General features: G+C 48.1%; 4 protein-coding genes across 7 annotated transcripts in view; 3 read left to right on the forward strand and 1 right to left on the reverse strand.

The window, feature by feature from the left end:
• The window catches only part of LOC139533447 (mucin-2-like), a 27,293-nt gene extending 5,799 nt beyond the window's left edge, over positions 1-21,494 (forward strand). For 3 of the 4 annotated variants that reach the window (XM_071331473.1, XM_071331474.1, XM_071331472.1), the window contains 3 exons: positions 11,761-12,114; positions 16,115-16,264; positions 16,434-21,494. In XM_071331473.1, coding sequence (XP_071187574.1) covers positions 11,862-12,114; positions 16,115-16,264; positions 16,434-17,986 — 1,956 coding nt within the window. In that variant the 5' untranslated portion in view covers positions 11,761-11,861 and the 3' untranslated portion in view covers positions 17,987-21,494. Of the gene's footprint in view, positions 1-11,760; positions 12,115-15,234; positions 15,506-16,114; positions 16,265-16,433 lie in introns of those variants that run through there. The other variant, XM_071331475.1, reaches the window with a different exon arrangement.
• On the reverse strand, positions 262-1,116 carry LOC139534828 (fibrous sheath CABYR-binding protein-like). The gene has a single exon (XM_071334283.1). It carries the CDS (start codon positions 1,114-1,116, stop codon positions 262-264), a length of 855 nt encoding a protein of 284 aa, XP_071190384.1.
• LOC139534829 (keratin-associated protein 12-1-like) lies at positions 10,300-11,737 on the forward strand. Its single transcript, XM_071334284.1, has 3 exons — positions 10,300-10,551; positions 11,511-11,602; positions 11,695-11,737. Exons 1-3 carry the CDS (start codon positions 10,300-10,302, stop codon positions 11,735-11,737), a joined length of 387 nt encoding a protein of 128 aa, XP_071190385.1.
• A 2,451-nt stretch (positions 21,495-23,945) lies between the features above and the next one.
• LOC139533458 (low-density lipoprotein receptor-related protein 6-like) overlaps positions 23,946-25,251 on the forward strand; it is a gene marked incomplete at its 3' end in the record, with an annotated part of 80,564 nt that continues 79,258 nt past the window's right edge. Inside the window, 1 exon segment of the mRNA XM_071331488.1 lies at positions 23,946-24,461. Within this exon segment, the coding sequence (XP_071187589.1) occupies positions 24,407-24,461 (55 nt within the window).

Here is a 25,251-nt window from a genome sequence, read left to right on the forward strand (position 1 = left end):
TGATATAGGGGTTATATTGTGATATACAGGCCTATCAACCCGTTGGTATAGGGGTTATATTGTGATATAGGGGTTATATTGTGATATACAGGCCTATAGTCCTGACATGCCTGTTAGAGCCACAGTAGGGATCCACACTGCGTAGTGGAAGAGTTTGGTTTCGGTTGGTTGTAGTTTTAGTCATAAACATTCTGTTCTTATTGTAACTCTGTTCTGCTTTGTTCTTAAACTGACAGAGGCAACAGAAGCATCGTCTCCTCCTCAGTAGTCTCGGAGACAGATTGGGGGCTGCTGGAGCATCGTCTCCTCCTCAGTAGAGGCTCGTAGACAGATTGGGGGCTGCTGGAGCATCGTCTCGTCCTCAGTAGAGGCTCGGAGACAGATTGGGGGCTGCTGGAGCATCGTCTCCTCCTCAGTAGAGGCTCGTAGACAGATTGGGGGCTGCTGGAGCATCGTCTCCTCCTCAGTAGAGGCTCGTAGACAGATTGGGGGCTGCTGGAGCATCGTCTCCTCCTCAGTAGAGGCTCGTAGACAGATTGGGGGCTGCTGGAGCATCGTCTCCTCCTCAGTAGAGGCTCGTAGACAGATTGGGGGCTGCTGGAGCATCGTCTCCTCCTCAGTAGAGGCTCGTAGACAGATTGGGGGCTGCTGGAGCATCGTCTCCTCCTCAGTAGAGGCTCGTAGACAGATTGGGGGCTGCTGGAGCATCGTCTCCTCCTCAGTAGAGGCTCGTAGACAGATTGGGGGCTGCTGGAGCATCGTCTCCTCCTCAGTAGAGGCTCGTAGACAGATTGGGGTCTGCTGGAGCATCGTCTCCTCCTCAGTAGAGGCTCGTAGACAGATTGGGGGCTGCTGGAGCATCGTCTCCTCCTCAGTAGAGGCTCGTAGACAGATTGGGGTCTGCTGGAGCATCGTCTGCTCCTCAGTAGAGGCTCGTAGACAGATTGGGGGCTGCTGGAGCATCGTCTCCTCCTCAGTAGAGGCTCGTAGACAGATTGGGGGCTGCTGGAGCATCGTCTCCTCCTCAGTAGAGGCTCGTAGACAGATTGGGGGCTGCTGGAGCATCGTCTCCTCCTCAGTAGAGGCTCGGAGACAGATTGGAGGCTGCTGGAGCATCGTCTCCTCCTCAGTAGTCTCGTAGACAGATTGGGGGCTGCTGGAGCATCGTCTCCTCCTCAGTAGAGGCTCGTAGACAGATTGGGGGCTGCTGGAGCATCGTCTCCTCCTCAGTAGAGGCTCGTAGACAGATTGGGGGCTGCTGGAGCCTCGTCTCCTCCTCAGTAGAGGCTCGGAGACAGATTGGGGGCTGCTGGAGCATCGTCTCCTCCTCAGTAGTCTCGGAGACAGATTGGGGGCTGCTGGAGCATCGTCTCCTCCTCAGTAGAGGCTCGTAGACAGATTGGGGGCTGCTGGAGCATCGTCTCCTCCTCAGTAGGGGCTCGTAGACAGATTGGGGGCTGCTGGAGCATCGTCTCCTCCTCAGTAGAGGCTCGTAGACAGATTGGAGGCTGCTGGAGCATCGTCTCCTCCTCAGCAGAGGCTCGTAGACAGATTGGAGGCTGCTGGAGCATCGTCTCCTCCTCAGTAGAGGCTCGTAGACAGATTGGGGGCTGCTGGAGCATCGTCTCCTCCTCAGTAGAGGCTCGGAGACAGATTGGGGCTGCTGGGACATCGTCTCCTCCTCAGTAGAGGCTCGTAGACAGATTGGAGGCTGCTGGAGCATCGTCTCCTCCTCAGTAGAGGCTCGTAGACAGATTGGAGGCTGCTGGATCATCGTCTCCTCCTCAGTAGAGGCTCGTAGACAGATTGGGGGCTGCTGGAGCATCGTCTCCTCCTCAGTAGAGGCTCGGAGACAGATTGGGGCTGCTGGGACATCGTCTCCTCCTCAGTAGAGGCTCGTAGACAGATTGGGGGCTGCTGGAGCATCGTCTCCTCCTCAGTAGAGGCTCGTAGACAGATTGGGGCTGCTGGAGCATCGTCTCCTCCTCAGTAGAGGCTCGTAGACAGATTGGGGGCTGCTGGAGCATCGTCTCCTCCTCAGTAGAGGCTCGGAGACAGATTGGAGGCTGCTGGAGCATCGTCTCCTCCTCAGTAGTCTCGTAGACAGATTGGGGGCTGCTGGAGCATCGTCTCCTCCTCAGTAGAGGCTCGTAGACAGATTGGGGGCTGCTGGAGCATCGTCTCCTCCTCAGTAGAGGCTCGTAGACAGATTGGGGGCTGCTGGAGCCTCGTCTCCTCCTCAGTAGAGGCTCGGAGACAGATTGGGGGCTGCTGGAGCATCGTCTCCTCCTCAGTAGTCTCGGAGACAGATTGGGGGCTGCTGGAGCATCGTCTCCTCCTCAGTAGAGGCTCGTAGACAGATTGGGGGCTGCTGGAGCATCGTCTCCTCCTCAGTAGAGGCTCGTAGACAGATTGGGGACTGCTGGAGCATCGTCTCCTCCTCAGTAGGGGCTCGTAGACAGATTGGGGGCTGCTGGAGCATCGTCTCCTCCTCAGTAGAGGCTCGTAGACAGATTGGGGGCTGCTGGAGCATCGTCTCCTCCTCAGTAGAGGCTCGTAGACAGATTGGAGGCTGCTGGAGCATCGTCTCCTCCTCAGTAGAGGCTCGTAGACAGATTGGAGGCTGCTGGAGCATCGTCTCCTCCTCAGTAGAGGCTCGTAGACAGATTGGGGGCTGCTGGAGCATCGTCTCCTCCTCAGTAGAGGCTCGGAGACAGATTGGGGCTGCTGGGACATCGTCTCCTCCTCAGTAGAGGCTCGTAGACAGATTGGAGGCTGTTGGAGCATCGTCTCCTCCTCAGTAGAGGCTCGTAGACAGATTGGAGGCTGCTGGAGCATCGTCTCCTCCTCAGTAGAGGCTCGTAGACAGATTGGAGGCTGCTGGATCATCGTCTCCTCCTCAGTAGAGGCTCGGAGACAGATTGGGGGCTGCTGGAGCATCGTCTCCTCCTCAGTAGAGGCTCGGAGACAGATTGGGGCTGCTGGGACATCGTCTCCTCCTCAGTAGAGGCTCGTAGACAGATTGGGGGCTGCTGGAGCATCGTCTCCTCCTCAGTAGAGGCTCGTAGACAGATTGGGGCTGCTGGAGCATCGTCTCCTCCTCAGTAGAGGCTCGTAGACAGATTGGGGGCTGCTGGAGCATCGTCTCCTCCTCAGTAGAGGCTCGGAGACAGATTGGAGGCTGCTGGAGCATCGTCTCCTCCTCAGTAGTCTCGTAGACAGATTGGGGGCTGCTGGAGCATCGTCTCCTCCTCAGTAGAGGCTCGTAGACAGATTGGGGGCTGCTGGAGCATCGTCTCCTCCTCAGTAGAGGCTCGTAGACAGATTGGGGGCTGCTGGAGCCTCGTCTCCTCCTCAGTAGAGGCTCGGAGACAGATTGGGGGCTGCTGGAGCATCGTCTCCTCCTCAGTAGAGGCTCGGAGACAGATTGGGGGCTGCTGGAGCATCGTCTCCTCCTCAGTAGTCTCGGAGACAGATTGGGGGCTGCTGGAGCATCGTCTCCTCCTCAGTAGAGGCTCGTAGACAGATTGGGGGCTGCTGGAGCATCGTCTCCTCCTCAGTAGAGGCTCGTAGACAGATTGGGGACTGCTGGAGCATCGTCTCCTCCTCAGTAGGGGCTCGTAGACAGATTGGGGGCTGCTGGAGCATCGTCTCCTCCTCAGTAGAGGCTCGTAGACAGATTGGGGGCTGCTGGAGCATCGTCTCCTCCTCAGTAGAGGCTCGTAGACAGATTGGAGGCTGCTGGAGCATCGTCTCCTCCTCAGTAGAGGCTCGTAGACAGATTGGAGGCTGCTGGAGCATCGTCTCCTCCTCAGTAGAGGCTCGTAGACAGATTGGGGGCTGCTGGAGCATCGTCTCCTCCTCAGTAGAGGCTCGGAGACAGATTGGGGCTGCTGGGACATCGTCTCCTCCTCAGTAGAGGCTCGTAGACAGATTGGAGGCTGTTGGAGCATCGTCTCCTCCTCAGTAGAGGCTCGTAGACAGATTGGAGGCTGCTGGAGCATCGTCTCCTCCTCAGTAGAGGCTCGTAGACAGATTGGGGGCTGCTGGAGCATCGTCTCCTCCTCAGTAGAGGCTCGTAGACAGATTGGGGGCTGCTGGAGCATCGTCTCCTCCTCAGTAGAGGCTCGTAGACAGATTGGGGACTGCTGGAGCATCGTCTCCTCCTCAGTAGAGGCTCGGAGACAGATTGGGGCTGCTGGGACATCGTCTCCTCCTCAGTAGAGGCTCGTAGACAGATTGGGGGCTGCTGGAGCATCGTCTCCTCCTCAGTAGAGGCTCGTAGACAGATTGGGGCTGCTGGAGCATCGTCTCCTCCTCAGTAGAGGCTCGTAGACAGATTGGGGGCTGCTGGACTATTTTTAGGGGACGTTGTTTTTAAGTTACAGATCTACAGCTTGGTTCTCTGTCACTTTTCCTCTTAAAGGCTTGTGATAAAAATACTTTCTTTCTTTTTTTAAAGCTGGTAGTGACTTAACAAGGCCGTTGTTGGAGAGAAGTAGAAGACATCTCTTCTTGTTTTCCTTGGTTAACTTTTTGTTGGTTGTTTGTCTTTATGCTGTGTAATCCGTTTCATAACCAGTAGTCTGGTTGGTTTAGTGGCAGAACTGGGGTTGTGGAGGACAGAAAAACATGGTTTATGGTTTTACAGGGAAATAGGCTGGACTCTTGAGTCAACCTGATTACAGTGTTCTTTGAACCCTTTCAATAAAATAGAGAGAGACAGAGAGAGAGGAAGACGAGGGGGGGAGAGGTAGCAGAGAGAGAGGAAGAGGGGGGGGGGGAGGTAGCAGAGAGAGGAGGGGGGGGTAGCAAAGAGAGAGGAAGAGGGGGGGGGGAGAGAGGTAGCAGAGAGAGAGGAAGAGGAGGGGGGGGAGAGGTAGCAGAGGAAGAGGAGGGGGGGTAGCAGAGAGAGAGTAGCAGAGAGAGAGGTAGCAGAGAGCGAGAGAGGTAGCAGAGAGAGAGAGAGGTCGCAGAGAGAGATTAGTTTAGTGCTGTGTGAAAGGCTGGCAGACCGTCAAATTGAGCCACTGCCAGCCAGGATCTTTTCAGAGCAGCTCTTCACCAAGGCTGAAACCAAATGGCACTACTTTTGGACCAAGGCCAATAGGGAATGGGATGGTGGTTGGGATGCAGATCAGTCCTGTCTCTGTATCTCATAACGACCGTGTCGGGTTGGGATGCAGACCAGTCCTGTCTCTGTGTCTCATAACGACCGTGTCGGGTTGGGATGCTGACCAGTCCTGTCTCTGTATCTCATAACTACCGTGTCGGGTTGGGATGCAGACCAGTCCTGTCTGTATCTCATAACGACCGTGTCGGGTTGGGATGCTGACCAGTCCTGTCTCTGTATCTCATAACTACCGTGTCGGGTTGGGATGCAGACCAGTCCTGTCTGTATCTCATAACTACCGTGTCGGGTTGGGATGCAGACCAGTCCTGTCTCTGTATCTCATAACTACCGTGTCGGGTTGGGATGCAGACCAGTCCTGTCTCTGTATCTCATAACTACCGTGTCGGGTTGGGATGCAGACCAGTCCTGTCTCTGTATCTCATAACGACCGTGTCGGGTTGGGATGCAGACCAGTCCTGTCTCTGTATCTCATAACGACCGTGTCGGGTTGGGATGCAGACCAGTCCTGTCTCTGTGTCTCATAACGACCGTGTCGGGTTGGGATGCAGACCAGTCCTGTCTCTGTATCTCATAACGACCGTGTCGGGTTGGGATGCTGACCAGTCCTGTCTCTGTATCTCATAACTACCGTGTCGGGTTGGGATGCAGACCAGTCCTGTCTGTATCTCATAACGACCGTGTCGGGTTGGGATGCTGACCAGTCCTGTCTCTGTATCTCATAACTACCGTGTCGGGTTGGGATGCAGACCAGTCCTGTCTGTATCTCATAACTACCGTGTCGGGTTGGGATGCAGACCAGTCCTGTCTCTGTATCTCATAACTACCGTGTCGGGTTGGGATGCAGACCAGTCCTGTCTCTGTATCTCATAACGACCGTGTCGGGTTGGGATGCAGACCAGTCCTGTCTCTGTATCTCATAACGACCGTGTCGGGTTGGGATGCAGACCAGTCCTGTCTCTGTATCTCATAACGACCGTGTCGGGTTGGGATGCAGACCAGTCCTGTCTCTGTGTCTCATAACGACCGTGTCGGGTTGGGATGCAGACCAGTCCTGTCTCTGTATCTCATAACGACCGTGTCGGGTTGGGATGCAGACCAGTCCTGTCTCTGTATCTCATAACTACCGTGTCGGGTTGGGGTGCAGACCAGTCCTGTCTCTGTATCTCATAACTACCGTGTCGGGTTGGGATGCAGACCAGTCCTGTCTCTGTCTCATAACTACCGTGTCGGGTTGGGATGCAGACCAGTCCTGTCTCTGTATCTCATAACGACCGTGTCGGGTTGGGATGCAGACCAGTCCTGTCTCTGTCTCATAACTACCGTGTCGGGTTGGGATGCAGATCAGTCCTGTCTCTGTATCTCATAACTACCGTGTCGGGTTGGGATGCAGACCAGTCCTGTCTCTGTCTCATAACTACCGTGTCGGGTTGGGATGCAGACCAGTCCTGTCTCTGTCTCATAACGACCGTGTCGGGTTGGGATGCAGACCAGTCCTGTCTCTGTATCTCATAACTACCGTGTCGGGTTGGGATGCAGACCAGTCCTGTCTCTGTATCTCATAACGACCGTGTCGGGTTGGGATGCAGACCAGTCCTGTCTCTGTATCTCATAACTACCGTGTCGGGTTGGGATGCAGACCAGTCCTGTCTCTGTATCTCATAACCACCGTGTCGGGTTGGGATGCAGACCAGTCCTGTCTCTGTCTCATAACTACCGTGTCGGGTTGGGGTGCAGACCAGTCCTGTCTCTGTATCTCATAACGACCGTGTCGGGTTGGGGTGCAGACCAGTCCTGTCTCTGTATCTCATAACTACCGTGTCGGGTTGGGATGCAGACCAGTCCTGTCTCTGTATCTCATAACTACCGTGTCGGGTTGGGATGCAGACCAGTCCTGTCTCTGTATCTCATAACTACCGTGTCGGGTTGGGATGCAGACCAGTCCTGTCTCTGTCTCATAACGACCGTGTCGGGTTGGGATGCAGACCAGTCCTGTCTCTGTATCTCATAACGACCGTGTCGGGTTGGGATGCAGACCAGTCCTGTCTCTGTATCTCATAACTACCGTGTCGGGTTGGGATGCAGACCAGTCCTGTCTCTGTATCTCATAACTACCGTGTCGGGTTGGGATGCAGACCAGTCCTGTCTCTGTATCTCATAACTACCGTGTCGGGTTGGGATGCAGACCAGTCCTGTCTCTGTCTCATAACTACCGTGTCGGGTTGGGATGCAGACCAGTCCTGTCTCTGTCTCATAACGACCGTGTCGGGTTGGGATGCAGACCAGTCCTGTCTCTGTCTCATAACGACCGTGTCGGGTTGGGATGCAGACCAGTCCTGTCTCTGTCTCATAACGACCGTGTCGGGTTGGGATGCAGACCAGTCCTGTCTCTGTCTCATAACGACCGTGTCGGGTTGGGATGCAGACCAGTCCTGTCTGTATCTCATAACTACCGTGTCGGGTTGGGATGCAGACCAGTCCTGTCTGTATCTCATAACTACCGTGTCGGGTTGGGATGCAGACCAGTCCTGTCTGTATCTCATAACTACCGTGTCGGGTTGGGATGCAGACCAGTCCTGTCTCTGTCTCATAACTACCGTGTCGGGTTGGGATGCAGACCAGTCCTGTCTCTGTATCTCATAACGACCGTGTCGGGTTGGGATGCAGACCAGTCCTGTCTCTGTCTCATAACGACCGTGTCGGGTTGGGATGCAGACCAGTCCTGTCTGTATCTCATAACTACCGTGTCGGGTTGGGATGCAGACCAGTCCTGTCTGTATCTCATAACTACCGTGTCGGGTTGGGATGCAGACCAGTCCTGTCTGTATCTCATAACTACCGTGTCGGGTTGGGATGCAGACCAGTCCTGTCTCTGTCTCATAACTACCGTGTCGGGTTGGGATGCAGACCAGTCCTGTCTGTATCTCATAACTACCGTGTCGGGTTGGGATGCAGACCAGTCCTGTCTCTGTGTCTCATAACGACCGTGTCGGGTTGGGATGCAGACCAGTCCTGTCTCTGTATCTCATAACGACCGTGTCGGGTTGAAGGAGTCGCCAGTTTCCACTTCCCACGAGTCGTCAGCTCTGGACTTCCTGCTTCCTCCCGACCCTGATCCCCGGGACTGAAAGAGGAAGTGGCGTCCTGACGAGACGTCGACAAGCCAATAGACCGTCGTTGCCCCTCGATCTCTCATGTTGAGGAAGTCTCAAGCCAATAGACCGCCGTTGCCCCTCGATCTCTCATGTTGAGGAAGTCTCAAGCCAATAGACCGCCGTTGCCCCTCGATCTCTCATGTTGAGGAAGTCTCAAGCCAATAGACCGCCGTTGCCCCTCGATCTCTCATGTTGAGGAAGTCTCAAGCCAATAGACCGCCGTTGCCCCTCGATCTCTCATGTTGAGGAAGTCTCAAGCCAATAGACCGCCGTTGCCCCTCGATCTCTCATGTTGAGGAAGTCTCAAGCCAATAGACCGCCGTTGCCCCTCGATCTCTCATGTTGAGGAAGTCTCAAGCCAATAGACCGCCGTTGCCCCTCGATCTCTAATGTTGAGGAAGTCTCAAGTTTTAAGTTAGAATGATAAGCTGTAGTCCACACTATTTACCAAGAGAGTTCATATATATGTTTGATAAACTGTAGTCCACACTATTTACCAAGAGAGTTCATATATATGTTTGATAAACTGTAGTCCACACTATTTACCAAGAGAGTTCATCTATATGTTTGATAAACTGTAGTCCACACTATTTACCAAGAGAGTTCATCTATATGTTTGATAAGCTGTAGACCACACTATTTACCAAGAGAGTTCATCTATATGTTTGATAAGCTGTAGACCACACTATTTACCAAGAGAGTTCATCTATATGTTTGATAAACTGTAGTCCACACTATTTACCAAGAGAGTTCATCTATATGTTTGATAAGCTGTAGTCCACACTATTTACCAAGAGAGTTCATCTATATGTTTGATAAGCTGTAGTCCACACTATTTACCAAGAGAGTTCACCTATATGTTTGATAAGCTGTAGTCCACACTATTTACCAAGAGAGTTCATCTATATGTTTGATAAGCTGTAGTCCACACTATTTACCAAGAGAGTTCATCTATATGTTTGATAAGCTGTAGTCCACACTATTTACCAAGAGAGTTCATCTATATGTTTGATAAGCTGTAGACCACACTATTTACCAAGAGAGTTCATATATATGTTTGATAAACTGTAGTCCACACTATTTACCAAGAGAGTTCATCTATATGTTTGATAAGCTGTAGTCCACACTATTTACCAAGAGAGTTCATCTATATGTTTGATAAACTGTAGTCCACACTATTTACCAAGAGAGTTCATCCATATGTTTGATAAGCTGTAGTCCACACTATTTACCAAGAGAGTTCATCTATATGTTTGATAAGCTGTAGACCACACTATTTACCAAGAGAGTTCATCTATATGTTTGATAAACTGTAGACCACACTATTTACCAAGAGAGTTCATCTATATGTTTGATAAGCTGTAGTCCACACTATTTACCAAGAGAGTTCATCTATATGTTTGATAAACTGTAGTCCACACTATTTACCCAGAGAGTTCATCTATATGTCTGATAAGCTGTAGACCACACTATTTACCAAGAGAGTTCATCTATATGTTTGATAAGCTGTAGTCCACACTATTTACCAAGAGAGTTCATCTATATGTTTGATAAGCTGTAGACCACACTATTTACCAAGAGAGTTCATCTATATGTTTGATAAGCTGTAGTCCACACTATTTACCAAGAGAGTTCACCTATATGTTTGATAAGCTGTAGACCACACTATTTACCAAGAGAGTTCACCTATATGTTTGATAAGCTGTAGTCCACACTATTTACCAAGAGAGTTCATCTATATGTTTGATAAGCTGTAGACCACACTATTTACCAAGAGAGTTCATCTATATGTTTGATAAGCTGTAGTCCACACTATTTACCCAGAGAGTTCATCTATATGTTTGATAGCTGTCTATTTCCCACCATAAACCCGTGCTTGGCACTAAGACTGCACCCAAAGAGCTGAACAGGGCCAACAGTCAACAAGACAATGCACATTGAGGCAGCCTTTTTCTTGGCCAGTGATTTTTAATGCAGGGAAACTGAAATCCATTTGGCCTCATTTTTACGAGTATGTCCCCCTGTGTCCCCCTGTGTCCCCCTGTGTCCCTCTGTGTCCCCCTGTGTCCCCCTGTGTCCCCCTGTGTCCCCCTGTGTCCCCCTGTGTCCCCCTGTGTCCCTCTGTGTCCCTCTGTGTCCCCCTGTGTCCCTCTGTGTCCCCCTGTGTCCCTCTGTGTCCCCCTGTGTCCCTCTGTGTCCCCCTGTGTCCCTCTGTGTCCCCCTGTGTCCCTCTGTGTCCCCCTGTGTCCCCCTGTGCCACTAGAGGCAACAAAACTCTAAATCACCTTTAGATACGTACAAAGCTCTGCCTCGCCTTCCCTTCGGCAAATCTCACCAGAACTCTCTGTTTCCTAAAAGCAAAAACTCAAGTGGTCAGATGAAGCAGATGCTAAGCTACAGGACTGTTTCGCACAGACTGGAATATGTTCCTGGGATTCATCCGATAACCTTTTAGGAGGTTACCACATCAGTCACCTGCTTCATTAATAACTGCGCCAATGACGTCGTCCCAACAGCGACCGTACGTACATATCCTAACCAGAAGCCATGGATTACAGGCAACATCCGCACTGAGCTAAAGGCTAGAGCTGCCGCTTTCAAGGAGCGGGTCGCTAATCCGGAGGCTTATAAGAAATCCTGCTATGACCTCCGACGACCTCCGACGAGCCATCATACAGACAACGGGTCAATATAGGACTAAGATCGAATCCTACTACACCGTCTCTGACACTTGTGGCAGGGCTTGCAAACTATGACGGATTACGAAGGGAAACCCAGCCGTGAACTGCCCTGTGACGTGAGCCTACCAGACGAGCTAAATGCCTTTATATGCTCTCTTCGAGGCAAGCAACACTGAACCAAGCATGAGAACACCAGCCGTTCCGGACGACTGTTCGATCTCGCTCTCCGTAGCAGATGTCAGTAAGACCTTTAAAAAGGTTAACATTCACAAGGTCGCAGGGCTAGACAGACTACCAGGACGCGTACTCAGAGCACGTGCTGACCAGCGGGCAAGTGTCTTCACTGACATTTTCAACCTCTCCCTGACCCAGTCTGTATTTTATTTATTCTTTATTAACCTTTATTTTACCCGGTAGGCCAGTTTGAGAACAAGTTCTCGTTTACAACTGAGACCTGGCCAGCAGACCACCATCTTCACTGCCCTCTACAGGAGTGTCTGACCCCTGTCCTCTACAGGAGTGTCTGATCCCTGTCCTCTACAGGAGTGTCTGACCCCTGTCCTCTACCCTCTACAGGAGTGTCTGACCCCTGTCCTCTACCCTCTACAGGAGTGTCTGACCCCTGTCCTCTACAGGTGTGTCTGATCCCTGTCCTCTACAGGAGTGTCTGACCCCTGTCCTCTACCCTCTACAGGAGTGTCTGACCCCTGTCCTCTACCCTCTACAGGAGTGTCTGGCCCTTGACCCCTGCCCTTTACATGAGTGTCTGACCCCTGCCCTTTACCCTCTACAGGAGTGTCTGAATCTGCCAACCCCTGCCGTCGACCCTGAGGGCGTGGCGTGTGTTCGACCAACCAGAGCCCCGTGGACCTGTGACGTCACTGTGACATCATCATGTTCCCTTCCGTGACCCGTATCCTCCCCTCTAGGGTGTCATCGCCGCTCCTCCTGGCCGCCATGTTGATGCTGGCGGCCGCCGGCCCCGTCTCGGGGTCGGACGCAGAGACGTGTTTCTCCAGACAGCATCAGAACGCCATAGTGAATGTCCGCCAGGCGCTGGTCCGACCGACCACCGTCATGGACTCCAGAGTCGCCCAATCAGAGAGAGACTGTGTTCTGGCCTGCTGCTCAGAGGACGTCAAGCCAGGTAGGGGAGGAACCACACACAATAACACACACACACACAATAACACACACACAATAACTTAGGGCTGCAATCCCGTTAACGGGATCGATATGACACCAGCCAGTGAAAGTGCAGGGCGCCAAATTCAAACAACATAAATCTCATAATTAAAATTCCTGAACTATACAAGTATTTCATACCATTTTAAAGATAAACTTCTTGTTAATCCCACCACAGTGTCCGATTTCAAAAAGGCTTTACAGCGAAAGCACCACAAACGATTATGTTAGGTCACCGCAAAATCACGGAAAAACACAGCCATTTTTCCAGCCAAAGACAGGAGTCACAAAAAGCAGAAATAGAGATAAAATGAATCACTAACCTTTGATGATCTTCATCAGATGACACTCATAGGACTTCATGTTACACAATACATATATGTTTTGTTCGATAAAGTTCATATTTATATCCAAAAACCTCAGTTTACATTGGCGCCATGTTCAGAAATGCCTCCAAAATATCCGGAGAAATTGCAGAGAGCCACGTCAAATAACAGAAATACTCATCATAAACTTTGATGAAAGATACATGTTTTACATAGAATTAAAGATACACTTGTTCTTAATGCAACCGCTGTGTCAGATTTCAAATAAGCTTTACGGCAAAACACAATATTCAATAATCTGAGAACAGCGTTCAGCCACAAAAGCAAGCCATAATAGTTACCCGACAAATTGTGGAGTCAACAAAACTCATAAATAGCATTATAAATCTTCACTTACCTTTGCTGAACTTCGTCGGAATGCACTCCCAGGACTCCCACTTCCACAAGAAATGTTTGTTTTGTTCGGTAATGTCCATCATTTATGTCCAAATAGCTACTTTTGTTTAGCGCATTTGGTAAACAAATCCAAAGTCATGAAGCGCGTTCACTAAAAGCAGACGAAATGTCAAAAAGTTCCGTAACAGTCACTAGAAACATGTCAAACGATGTATTGAATCAATCTTTAGGATGTTTTTAACATAAATCTTCAATAATGTTCCACCCGGAGAATTCCATTGTCTTCAGAAGTGCGATGGAACAGAGCTCCCTCTCACATGAACGCGCATGGTCAGCGCATGTTCAGGTCATGGCAGACCTTACTCAATCCCCTCTCCTTCGGCACCCCTTCACAGTAGAAGCATCAGACATGGTTCTAAAGACTGTTGACATCTAGTGGAAGCCGTAGGAAGTGCAAACTGACCCATATCCCACAGTGTATTCGATAGGTCGATGAGTTGAAAACCTACAAACCTCAGATTTCTCACTTCCTGGTTGGATTTTTTTCTCAGGTTTTTGCCTGCCATATGAGTTCTGTTATACTCACAGACATCATTCAAACAGTATTAGAAACTTCAGAGTGTTTTCTATCCAATAATAATAATAATATGCATATATTAGCAACTGGGACTGAGGAGCAGGCAGTTTACTATGGGCCCCTCTGGTCACCTTTTCATCCAAGCTACTCAATACTGCCCCTGCAGCCATAAGAAGATAACACACAATAACACGCAATAACACACACACACATAATAACACACAATAACATACACACACAATCACACACACACACACACACACACACACACATAATAACACACAATAACATATACACAGAATCACACACACGCAATAAGACACAATAACACGCAACAACACACACACGCAATAACGCGCACATAATAAAACACAATAACACGTAATAACATGCAATAACATGCAATAACTCAATAACACACAATAACAAACAAACATACACACAATAATAATAACACGATGGCACTTTCAAACGGAAGGATTGTTAGTCGTGATACTTGGTATTGGTAGAGGAGAGACAACACGATGGAACTTTCAAACAGAAGGATTGTTAGTCGTGATACTTGGTATTGGTAGAGGAGAGACAACACGGTGGAACTTTCAAACAGAAGGATTGTTAGTCGTGATATTTGGTATTGGTAGCCTCTTTGGGAAAGGCGTACCGCTAGCGCCCGGCCTCGACAACATCCGGTGACATTGCAGAGCGCGAAATTCAAAATACAAAATTCGTAATATTAAATATTCATGAAAATACAAGTGTTATACATTGGTTAAAAGCTTCACTTCTTGTTAATCCAGCCGCTTTGTCAGATTTCAAAAAGGCTTTACGGCGAAAGCATACCATGCAATTATCTGAGGACAGCGCCCCGCGTACAAAAGCATTAAAAACATTTTCCAACCAAGCAGAGGCATCACGAAAGTCAGAAATAGAGATAAAATAAATCACTTACCTTTGAAGATCTTCCTCTGTTTGCAATCCAAAGGGTCCCAGCTACGTCACATTTGGCCGTTTTGTTCGATAAAGTCCTCCTTTATATCCCAAAAATGTCAGTTTAGTTGGCGCGCTTCATTCAATAATGCACCGGTTTCCCTCGTTCAAAATGCAGACAAAATGAATCCCAAAAGTTACCAATAAACTACGTCCAAACAAGTCAAACAACGTTTCTAATCAATCCTCAGGTCCCCTAATATGTAAATAAATTATCAAATTTAAGATGGAGAATAGTATGTTCATTACCGGAGATAAATAACCAAGTGCACGTCCTCATCCACGCGCGTCATAACACTACAGCCAAAATGGGAGCCACTTAGAAAAGCTACAAATTCTAGCTAATTTTTCAAAAAACCAGCCTGAAACTCTTTCTGAAGACTGTTGACATCTAGTGGAAGCCCTAGGAACTGCAATCTGGGAGGACTTCCTTTTATATTCCCATAGACAGCCATTATAATGAGAGGTGAGCCACAAAAAAAATATTCCTAGATGGATTCTCCTCAGGTTTTCACCTGCTATATCAGGTCTGTTATACTCACAGACATTATTTTCACAGTTTTGGAAACTTTAGAGTGTTTTCTATCCAATACTACCATGTATATGCATATCCTAGCTTCTGGGCCTGACTAACAGGCAGTTTACATTGGGCACCTCATTCATCCAAACTTACGAATATTGCCCCCTATCCATAAGAAGGTAGAGGAGAGACAACACGGTGGAACTTTCAAACGGAAGGATTGTTAGTCGTGATACTTGGTATTACCGTCCATGTCTGATTGCTCTCTCCCCTCAGGTATAAAGTGTACCCTGGCTGGATTGTTAGTCGTGATACTTGGTATTACTGTCCATGTCTGATTGCTCTCTCCCCTCAGGTATAAAGTGTACGCTGGCTGGATTGTTAGTCGTGATACTTGGTATTACCGTCCATGTCTGATTGCTCTCTCCCCTCAGGTATAACGTGTACCCTGGCTGGATTGTTAGTCGTGATACTTGGTATTGCTCTCTCCCCTCAGGTATAAAGTGTACCCTGGCTGGATTGTTAGTCGTGATACTTGGTATTACCCTCCATGTCTGATTGCTCTCTCCCCTCAGGTTTAAAGTGTACCCTGGCTGGATTGTTAGTCGTGATACTTGGTATTGCTTTCTCCCCTCAGGTATAAAGTGTACCCTGGCTGGATTGTTAGTCGTGATACTTGGTATTGCTCTCTCCCCTCAGGTATAACGTGTACCCTGGCTGGATTGTTAGTCGTGATACTTGGTATTACCGTCCATGTCTGATTGCTCTCTCCCCTCAGGTATAAAGTGTACCCTGGCTGGATTGTTAGTCGTGATACTTGGTATTACCCTCCATGTCTGATTGCTCTCTCCCCTCAGGTATAAAGTGTACCCTGGCTGGATTGTTAGTCGTGATACTTGGTATTGCTCTCTCCCCTCAGGTATAACGTGTACCCTGGCTGGATTGTTAGTCGTGATACTTGGTATTACCCTCCATGTCTGATTGCTCTCTCCCCTCAGGTATAAAGTGTACCCTGGCTGGATTGTTAGTCGTGATACTTGGTATTACCGTCCATGTCTGATTGCTCTCTCCCCTCGGGTATAAAGTGTACCCTGGCTGGATTGTTAGTCGTGATACTTGGTATTACCCTCCATGTCTGATTGCTCTCTCCCCTCAGGTATAAAGTGTACCCTGGCTGTGTTCAACCCTCACAAGCCCTCTGAGCCTCCCAACAACCACAACTGTCATCTGTTCCACTGCCAGAGTGAGCAGGACTGTCCCCTCCTGGCTGCTGAACAGGGCATCAACACATACGACATCTTCAAAGGTGAACGCATCTTCCTTCAACTGTCTGGGCCCTGGTCCCCACAGCTCTATGTAGAGAATAGGGGGGCCATGTCAGACGTACTAGTTGTTTCTGTGCTCTTGTCTTGTTGTTGTTATACAGAGTCTTTCATCTCTGCGTGAGTCATGTTCTGATGTCATGTTTTCCATAGGTTTGATTCATCCCACCACGATGATACCTACTCCACCTTCCACAACCCAACCGACTACTACTACTGCTTCTACAACTCCAGCACCTACCATCAGACCACAACCCACTGCTACTACTACCACCACTACACCTACCATCAGACCACAACCCACTACTACTACTACCACCACTACACCTACCATCAGACCACAACCCACTACTACTACTACCACCACTACAACTACCATCAGACCACAACCCACTACTACTACTACCACCACTACACCTACCATCAGACCACAACCCACTACTACTACTACTACCACTACACCTACCACCACAACCACACCACAACCCACTACTACAACTACCACCACTACACCTACCATCAGACCACAACCCATTACTACTACTACCACCACTACAACTACCACCACAACCACACCACAACCCACTACTACTACAACCACCACTACAACTACCATCAGACCACAACCCACTACTACTACTACCACCACAACCACACCACAACCCACTACTACTACAACGACCACTACACCTACCATCAGACCACAACCCACTACTACTACTACCACCACTACACCTACCATCAGACCACAACCCACTACTACACCTACCATCAGACCACAACCCACTACTACCACCACTACACCTACCATCAGACCAAAACCCACTACTACTACTACTACCACCACTATACCCACCACTACAACCACACCACAACCCACTACCACTACTACACCTACCATCAGACCACAACCCACTACTACTACTACTACTACCACCACACCACAACCCACTACTACAATGACCACTACACCTACCACAACAACCACACCACAACCCACTACTACAACGACCACTACACAACCTCCTACCACAACGACACCGCTGACAACCACAACAAAACAACCCTCTTTAATGATAGTAACACCTCCAACCACTACTACAACAACACAACATACAACATCCTGGCCACTAACAGAGGCCTACACTACTCCTACAACAATATCTACAATAACCACTACCACACAGATGGCCAGAAAACCCAATAAACCTCCCCAAAAAACTAACAAATCGTTTAAAAAACCCAAACCACATCCTGCCACTACAAAAACAATGTCTTTACCTGTCTCAACTACACACCGCAGAGACCCAGACCCCACCCCTCCAGCACCAACACCCCGCAGAGACCCAGACCCGATCAGAACTACTGAAAAACTCCAGCCAGCCACTGAGCCAGCTACCACCACCACCACTAAGAGCCCAGCAGCCATCGAACCCCTGATGCCAAGGACAACACCAGAAAAAGAGCTGGTGCTGGTGCCCAAAGGGGTCCAGGCAGCCCCTGCCTCCCCAGGGACAGAGGGTCAGGGCGGGGGGAAGGATGTGGCAGGGCGGGGGGCTCTGAAGAGCTCCCTGGTGGCTGTGGTGGTGGTAGGCCTGGCCATCCTGACTCTGGTCCTGGCTGTGGTGGGACGTAAGGCCATGGAGTCATTCGACCGGCGGCACTACACCAGGCTGGAGCTGAACGACCTACACTACGAGGTGTGATTGAACCACAGACACACACACACACACACACACACACAGACACAGACACAGACACACACACACACAGACACACACACGTCCTGGTTCACAAAGGGATCACCCAGAGAGATAATAAACAAGACACACAGGGGAAGAAAGGTGTCACCATGCAAAAATAATCTTCTTCACTTCAGTTTGCTCTGTTTTAATTAAACCGTTTCTTTTTAACACATTTCTATTGGATAAGAAACACATTCAGTTTCATTTCAACAGCATATCAATGTACTGTCATTCATTACAACACAATCACAATAGTGTCGTTGAACAGACCCCTCTTCTAGTATTCTACAACAGTAGCGAGATATCAGAGGGCTCTAGAACAGTAGAGAGATATCAGAGGGCTCTAGAACAGTAGCGAGATATCAGAGGGCTCTAGAACAGTAGCGAGATATCAGAGGGCTCTAGAACAGTGGAGCGATATCAGAGGGCTCTAGAACAGTAGAGAGATATCAGAGGGCTCTAGAACAGTAGAGAGATATCAGAGGGCTCTAGAACAGTAGAGAGATATCAGAGGGCTCTAGAACAGTAGCGAGATATCAGAGGGCTCTAGAACAGTAGCGAGATATCAGAGGGCTCTAGAACAGTAGCGAGATATCAGAGGGCTCTAGAACAGTAGAGAGATATCAGAGGGCTCTAGAACAGTAGAGAGATATCAGAGGGCTCTAGAACAGTGGAGCGATATCAGAGGGCTCTAGAACAGTGGAGCGATATCAGAGGGCTCTAGAACAGTAGAGATATATCAGAGGGCTCTAGAACAGTAGAGAGATATCAGAGGGCTCTAGAACAGTGGAGCGATATCAGAGGGCTCTAGAACAGTAGAGAGATATCAGAGGACTCTAGAACAGTAGAGAGATATCAGAGGGCTCTAGAACAGTAGCGAGATATCAGAGGGCTCTAGAACAGTAGAGAGATATCAGAGGACTCTAGAACAGTAGAGAGATATCAGAGGGCTCTAGAACAGTGGAGCGATATCAGAGGGCTCTAGAACAGTAGAGCGATATCAGAGGGCTCTAGAACAGTAGAGAGAGATATCAGAGGGCTCTAGAACAGTAGAGCGATATCAGAGGGCTTTAGAACAGTAGAGAGAGATATCAGAGGGCTTTAGAACAGTAGAGATAGATATCAGAGGGCTCTAGAACAGTAGAGAGAGATATCAGAGGGCTCTAGAACAGTAGAGCGATATCAGAGGGCTTTAGAACAGTAGAGAGAGATATCAGAGGGCTTTAGAACAGTAGAGAGAGATATCAGAGGGCTCTAGAACAGTAGAGAGAGATATCAGAGGGCTCTAGAACAGTAGAGAGATATCAGAGGGCTCTAGAACAGTAGAGAGAGATATCAGAGGGCTTTAGAACAGTAGAGAGAGATATCAGAGGGCTCTAGAACAGTAGAGAGAGATATCAGAGGGCTCTAGAACAGTAGAGATAGATATCAGAGGGCTAAGGAATAAAGAACCTTAAGCAGCAATATCTCTATTCCAACAACTCAGGAACCCTCTGAATTTAAAGGTTATAGTGTAATTTGGGTGAACTATCCCTTTAAGCAAACAGATAGCATCCCCGATGTACAAGAGAGTCATTAGAGGCTGGTGAAGGGAGGACGGCTCATAATAATGGCTGGAATGGAATAGATGGAACGGTGTCAAACACTGTGAAGAAACCAAGTCTAGATGTGTCTGATGCCTGTCTATTCATTCCAGCCATTACTATGAGTCCCTCCTCAGATTCAAGGTGGCACCAGCCACCACTGATAAGTGTACTGACAGACCTTTTAAAGAGGAGCAACTGACTGACATTTTAAAGAGGAACAACTGACTGAGACCTTTTAAAGAGGAGCAACTGACAGACCTTTTAAAGAGGAACAACTGACTGAGACCTTTTAAAGAGGAGCAACTGACAGACCTTTTAAAGAGGAACAACTGACTGAGACCTTTTAAAGAGGAGCAACTGACTGAGACCTTTTAAAGAGGAGCAACTGACATACCTTTTAAAGAGGAACAACTGACTGAGACCTTTTAAAGAGGAGCAACTGACTGAGACCTTTTAAAGAGGAGCAACTGACTGAGACCTTTTAAAGAGGAGCAACTGACTGAGACCTTTTAAAGAGGAGCAACTGACAGACCTTTTAAAGAGGAGCAACTGACTGAGACCTTTTAAAGAGGAACAACTGACAGACCTTTTAAAGAGGAGCAACTGACTGAGACCTTTTAAAGAGGAACAACTGACTGAGACCTTTTAAAGAGGAACAACTGACTGAGACCTTTTAAAGAGGAGCAACTGACAGACCTTTTAAAGAGGAGCAACTGACTGAGACCTTTTAAAGAGGAGCACCTGACAGACCTTTTAAAGAGGAGCAACTGACAGACCTTTTAAAGAGGAGCAACTGACTGAGACCTTTTAAAGAGGAGCAACTGACTGAGACCTTTTAAAGAGGAACAACTGACTGAGACCTTTTAAAGAGGAACAACTGACTGAGACCTTTTAAAGAGGAACAACTGACTGAGACCTTTTAAAGAGGAACAACTGACTGAGACCTTTTAAAGAGGAGCAACTGACTGAGACCTTTTAAAGAGGAGCAACTGACTGAGACCTTTTAAAGAGGAGCAACTGACTGAGACCTTTTAAAGAGGAGCAACTGACTGAGACCTTTTAAAGAGGAGCAACTGCACAGTGTGTAAGGTCCAATAAGACTTGCCTTCCTCTTCTGCATGTTTAACCATCTATAGCCATATGATGATGTCTGTGGACTGCTTTTTTCTAATCACCCAACTCCAATCTAAATGTCTGACTGACTTTAACATGTGTTTTTCACTGTGCTGTAGGCTGTGGGTTAATTCCTTTGCTTCTGGCAGAGTTCTGGACGAACAGAATGATGGATGCAAATCTGTACAATCTGATGCACTATGGTGTCCTATGTTTTTGATATAACTCCTTTTTAAATGGTAGGATTGTTTTCATAGGTACTGCACACTATTACTGCACACTATTTTCATACGTCGATTTGTATTGTGTACTGTGTGAGTATCCACTTATACAGAAGAATGTGTGAGATTACCGACTGACTGAGTGGAATGGAGAAATGCCCACTGGTAGGTTAGATGTAATACCACGATGTACCACAGGGTGGCGCAGCGTTAATGTAATACCACGATGTACCACAAAGCGGCGCAGCTTTAATGTAATACCACGGTGTACCACAAGGCGGCGCAGCTATCTTAGAAACCACTACTGACTTCTTAATGGCATGCAGCGCAGTCACTTTAAAACACGTCACACCACTCGGGAGCATGGAGCCAAATTTAATATAATTGCACAAAATGATATCCTTGTTTATTACTGGTATTGCTTTGATAATTTGTAAGGTGTGTAGTTTGGTCTTGTTTTGTGAAGTGTTGCTTTCCAATCACTTTGGGGATTAGAGGTTTTATTAACTGAATTCTTGTAAGAAAATAAAATGTGATTTTTGAATAATGTTTCTGGTGTATTTTTTTATCTACTTTTAGCTCAGTGGTTTGGAAATAAAGAAGCAGCTTTGCAGTCAGAATATAACGGTTGTTGTTTGTTCTAGAAACTATGAAACGTATTCTCTCTCTCTGTCTTACACACACACACACACACACACACACACACACGGCACAATTATGATCCTGTCCCTTTTGCTGCAGTTCCACTTTTTAGTTTTAGTCGTTTAGCAGACGCTCTTATCCAGAGCAACTTAAAAGGGGCAGTTAGGGTTAAACACATTGCTCAAGGGCACATCGACAGGTTTTTCACTTAGTTGGCTCAGGGATTCAAACCAGCAGCTTTTCCGTTCATGGCTCAACGCTCTTAACCGCTAGGCTACCTGCCGCAAATTAACTGGATCGTCCTGTAGCTCTAATGAACTGGATCGTCCTTTAGTTGGCCTGTAGCTCTATTGAACTGGATCGTCCTTTAGTTGGTCTGTAGCTCTATTGAACTGGATCGTCCTCTAGTTGGCCTGTAGCTCTATTGAACTGGATCGTCCTGTAGTTGGCCTGTAACTTTAATGAACTGGATCGTCCTTTAGTTGGCCTGTAGCTCTATTGAACTGGATCGTCCTTTAGTTGGCCTGTAGCTCTATTGAACTGGATCGTCCTTTAGTTGGCCTGTAGCTCTATTGAACTGGATCGTCCTTTAGTTGGCCTGTAGCTCTATTGAACTGGATCGTCCTGTAGTTGGCCTGTAACTCTATTGAACTGGATCGTCCTTTAGTTGGCCTGTAACTCTATTGAACTGGATCGTCCTTTAGTCAGACCTAAAGAGATTAGTCTTCAGGGACACATCCATGTCCATAACCAATCATAACCAGACCTAAATAGATTAGTCTTCAGGGACACATCCATCCCCATAATCTATCTAACAATAATTGCATCTTTTAGTCATATTTCTGCAAAATTAACAGTCAATTACATTTAGTCTTGTGGCAACAAGACCCAGTCAAATCCAGGGTTGCCGTGCAGACCTATACGGACTACAAATATAAACAACATGCAACGATTTCACAGAGTTTACTGAGTTACGGTTCGTAGAAGGAAATCAGTCAATTTTAAACAAATTAATTAGGACCTAATCTATGGATTTCACATGACTGGGAATACAGATATTCATCTGTTGGTCACAGATACCTTTTACGAATAGTAGAGACGTGGATCAGAAAACCAGTCAGTATCTGGTGTGACCACCATTTGCCTCATGCAGCGCAACACATCTCCTTCACATAGAGTTGATCAGGCTGTTGGTTGTGGCCTGTTGAATGTTGTCCCACTCCTCTTCAATGGCTGTGAGAAGTTGCTGGATATTGGCAGGAACTGGAACAGACTGTCGTACACGTCGATCCAGAGCATCCCAAACATGCTCAATGGGGTGACGTGTCTGGTGAGTATGCAGGCCATGGAAGAACTGGAACATGTTCAGCTTCCTGGAATTGTGTCCAGATCCTTGAGACATGGGGCCGTGTAATATCATGCTGAAACGTGGGGTGATGGTGGCAGATGAATGGCACGACAAAGGGCATCAGGATCTCATCATGAGATCACATGACATCAGAAAACCGCTCGCCCACACAATGACATGAATCTGCCATCTGTGCCCGGTACAGTCGAAACCGGGATTAATCTGTGAAGAGCACGCTTCTCCAGTCAAGACCCTGGTGAGGATGACGAGCTTCCCTGAGACGGTTTCTGACAGTTTGTGCAGAAATTCTTCATTTGTGCAAACCTACAGTTTTATCAGCTGTCCGGGTGGCTGGTCTCAGGTGATCTCGCAGGTGAAGAAGCCGGGTGTGGAGGTCCTGGGCTGGCTAATTATCTAAAATGACAATGGAGGCGGCTTATGGCAGATAAATTAACGTTTGATTCTCTGGCAACATCTCTGGTGGACATTCCTGCAGTCAGCATGCCAATTGCACGCTCCCCTCAAAACTTGAGACATCTGTGGCCATTGTGTTGTGGGACAAAACTTTTACATTTTAGTAGCTTTTTATTGTCCCCAGGACAAGGTGCACCTGAGTAATGATCACGCTGTTTAATCAGCTTCTCGATATGCCACACCTGTCAGGGAGATGGATTAGGAGAAAGGAAAAGGAGAAATGCTCACTAACAGCGACATAAAACAAAATTGTGTCCATCATTTGAGAGAAATAAGCATTTTATTCTCTATGGAAAATTTCTGGTGATCTCTTAATTCAGCTCCTGAAACACGGCACCAACACTTAACATGTTGCGTTTTCTATTTTGGTTCAGTATATAATGCATGATAATACCATTCCCCCCCCTCTTCTCCTTCCTCTGTTCTCTTCCGAGGAGTGAAAGGAGATCCGGCCAGCAGCCGAGGTAGGGTCATAGGGGTATGTTATTCTAAACCGAAGCACCGTGTGCTCCGGCAGAAAATAGTCCCTTCGGAATGTGTATCTTTACACTCAAACAATTGTTGTATTAGACCAGGTTTTCTGTCTTCGACCGGGAACAAGTGTCTTGACCTATCGGTTGCGTGATTTTATCAGCCACCGTAGCGATTTTGAATGTGTTGAAATCCGCTGGACGAGACGGGCTGCATGTAATGAAGTCCAACAATAGGCAGCGGAGAAAGAGACGGAGGGGAAGGAGAAGAAGGTAAAGGAGGGGGGAGGGTTGGCATGTTCTCCTCCCGGGCGGAAGGAGACGTTGCGCTCAGGCAGGAGAATGAATCGCAGCGCCACCGAGCCTGAATCCAACGTAGTAGAATGGAGCTGAGAATAATCAGAGTTACATTGTAGCCAGAAACAAACCGAATATTGTTACAATCTAACAGTTCCGTCGGAGGAATAGGACAGCAATGCGAAGCCTGCGCTGAACAGGAGCGGCCGGGGTGAGAAAGAGGCAGAAAGATGGGCGCCGTGCTACGGACTCTGTTGTTATGTAGTTTTTGTTTGCTAATACGAGGTGAGTTTTGATCTTTTTGCTTGTTTTGTTTATTTTTCCTTCCGTGGAAAGTTGGGGGGTGGGGGGGATATGGTTTCCAGAGGAGGGGATCCTAGTGTTCAGATTTGGGGCTCTTTCTTTGCAATGGCCTCGCTTGCTCATTAGTGGGGCCCAGTGAAGGGGATGTGATTTGCTCATCATCAGGAGTAACTAGCTAACGTTAGCAGGATGGCTAACTACAACACAGTGTTTTCCATAGCGCCTTACTACCTGTGTTGAATGCCTGTATCTACTGTAACTAGCTAACGTTAGCAGGATGGCTAACTACAACACAGTGTTTTCCATAGCGCCTTGCTACCTGTGTTGAATGCCTGTATCTACTGTAACCAGCTAACGTTAGCAGGATGGCTAACTACAACACAGTGTTTTCCATAGCGCCTTGCTACCTGTGTTGAATGCCTGTATCTACTGTAACCAGCTAACGTTAGCAGGATGGCTAACTACAACACAGTGTTTTCCATAGCGCCTTGCTACCTGTGTTGAATGCCTGTATCTACTGTAACCAGCTAACGTTAGCAGGATGGCTAACTACAACACAGTGTTTTCCATAGCGCCTTACTACCTGTGTTGAATGCCTGTATCTACTGTAACTAGCTAACGTTAGCAGGATGGCTAACTACAACACAGTGTTTTCCATAGCGCCTTACTACCTGTGTTGAATGCCTGTATCTACTGTAACCAGCTAACGTTAGCAGGATGGCTAACTACAACACAGTGTTTTCCATAGCGCCTTGCTACCTGTGTTGAATGC

This window comes from Salvelinus alpinus, chromosome 11, assembly GCF_045679555.1.
Source record: "Salvelinus alpinus chromosome 11, SLU_Salpinus.1, whole genome shotgun sequence".
Lineage (NCBI taxonomy): Eukaryota > Metazoa > Chordata > Actinopteri > Salmoniformes > Salmonidae > Salvelinus > Salvelinus alpinus.

What these genes read in the sequence shown, in the direction of transcription:
- LOC139534828 (XM_071334283.1), bottom strand. Translation starts at nt 1,116, where the DNA reads ATGCTCCAGCAGCCTCCAATCTGTCTCCGAGCCTCTACTGAGGAGGAG.
- LOC139534829 (XM_071334284.1), top strand. Translation starts at nt 10,300, where the DNA reads ATGTCCCCCTGTGTCCCCCTGTGTCCCCCTGTGTCCCTCTGTGTCCCC. An exon ending in GTCCCCCTGTGCCACTAGAG is followed by an intron (nt 10,552 to 11,510) that starts GCAACAAAACTC and finishes TGTCCTCTACAG; the next exon opens with GAGTGTCTGACCCCTGTCCT. An exon ending in CTGACCCCTGTCCTCTACAG is followed by an intron (nt 11,603 to 11,694) that starts GTGTGTCTGATC and finishes TACCCTCTACAG; the next exon opens with GAGTGTCTGGCCCTTGACCC.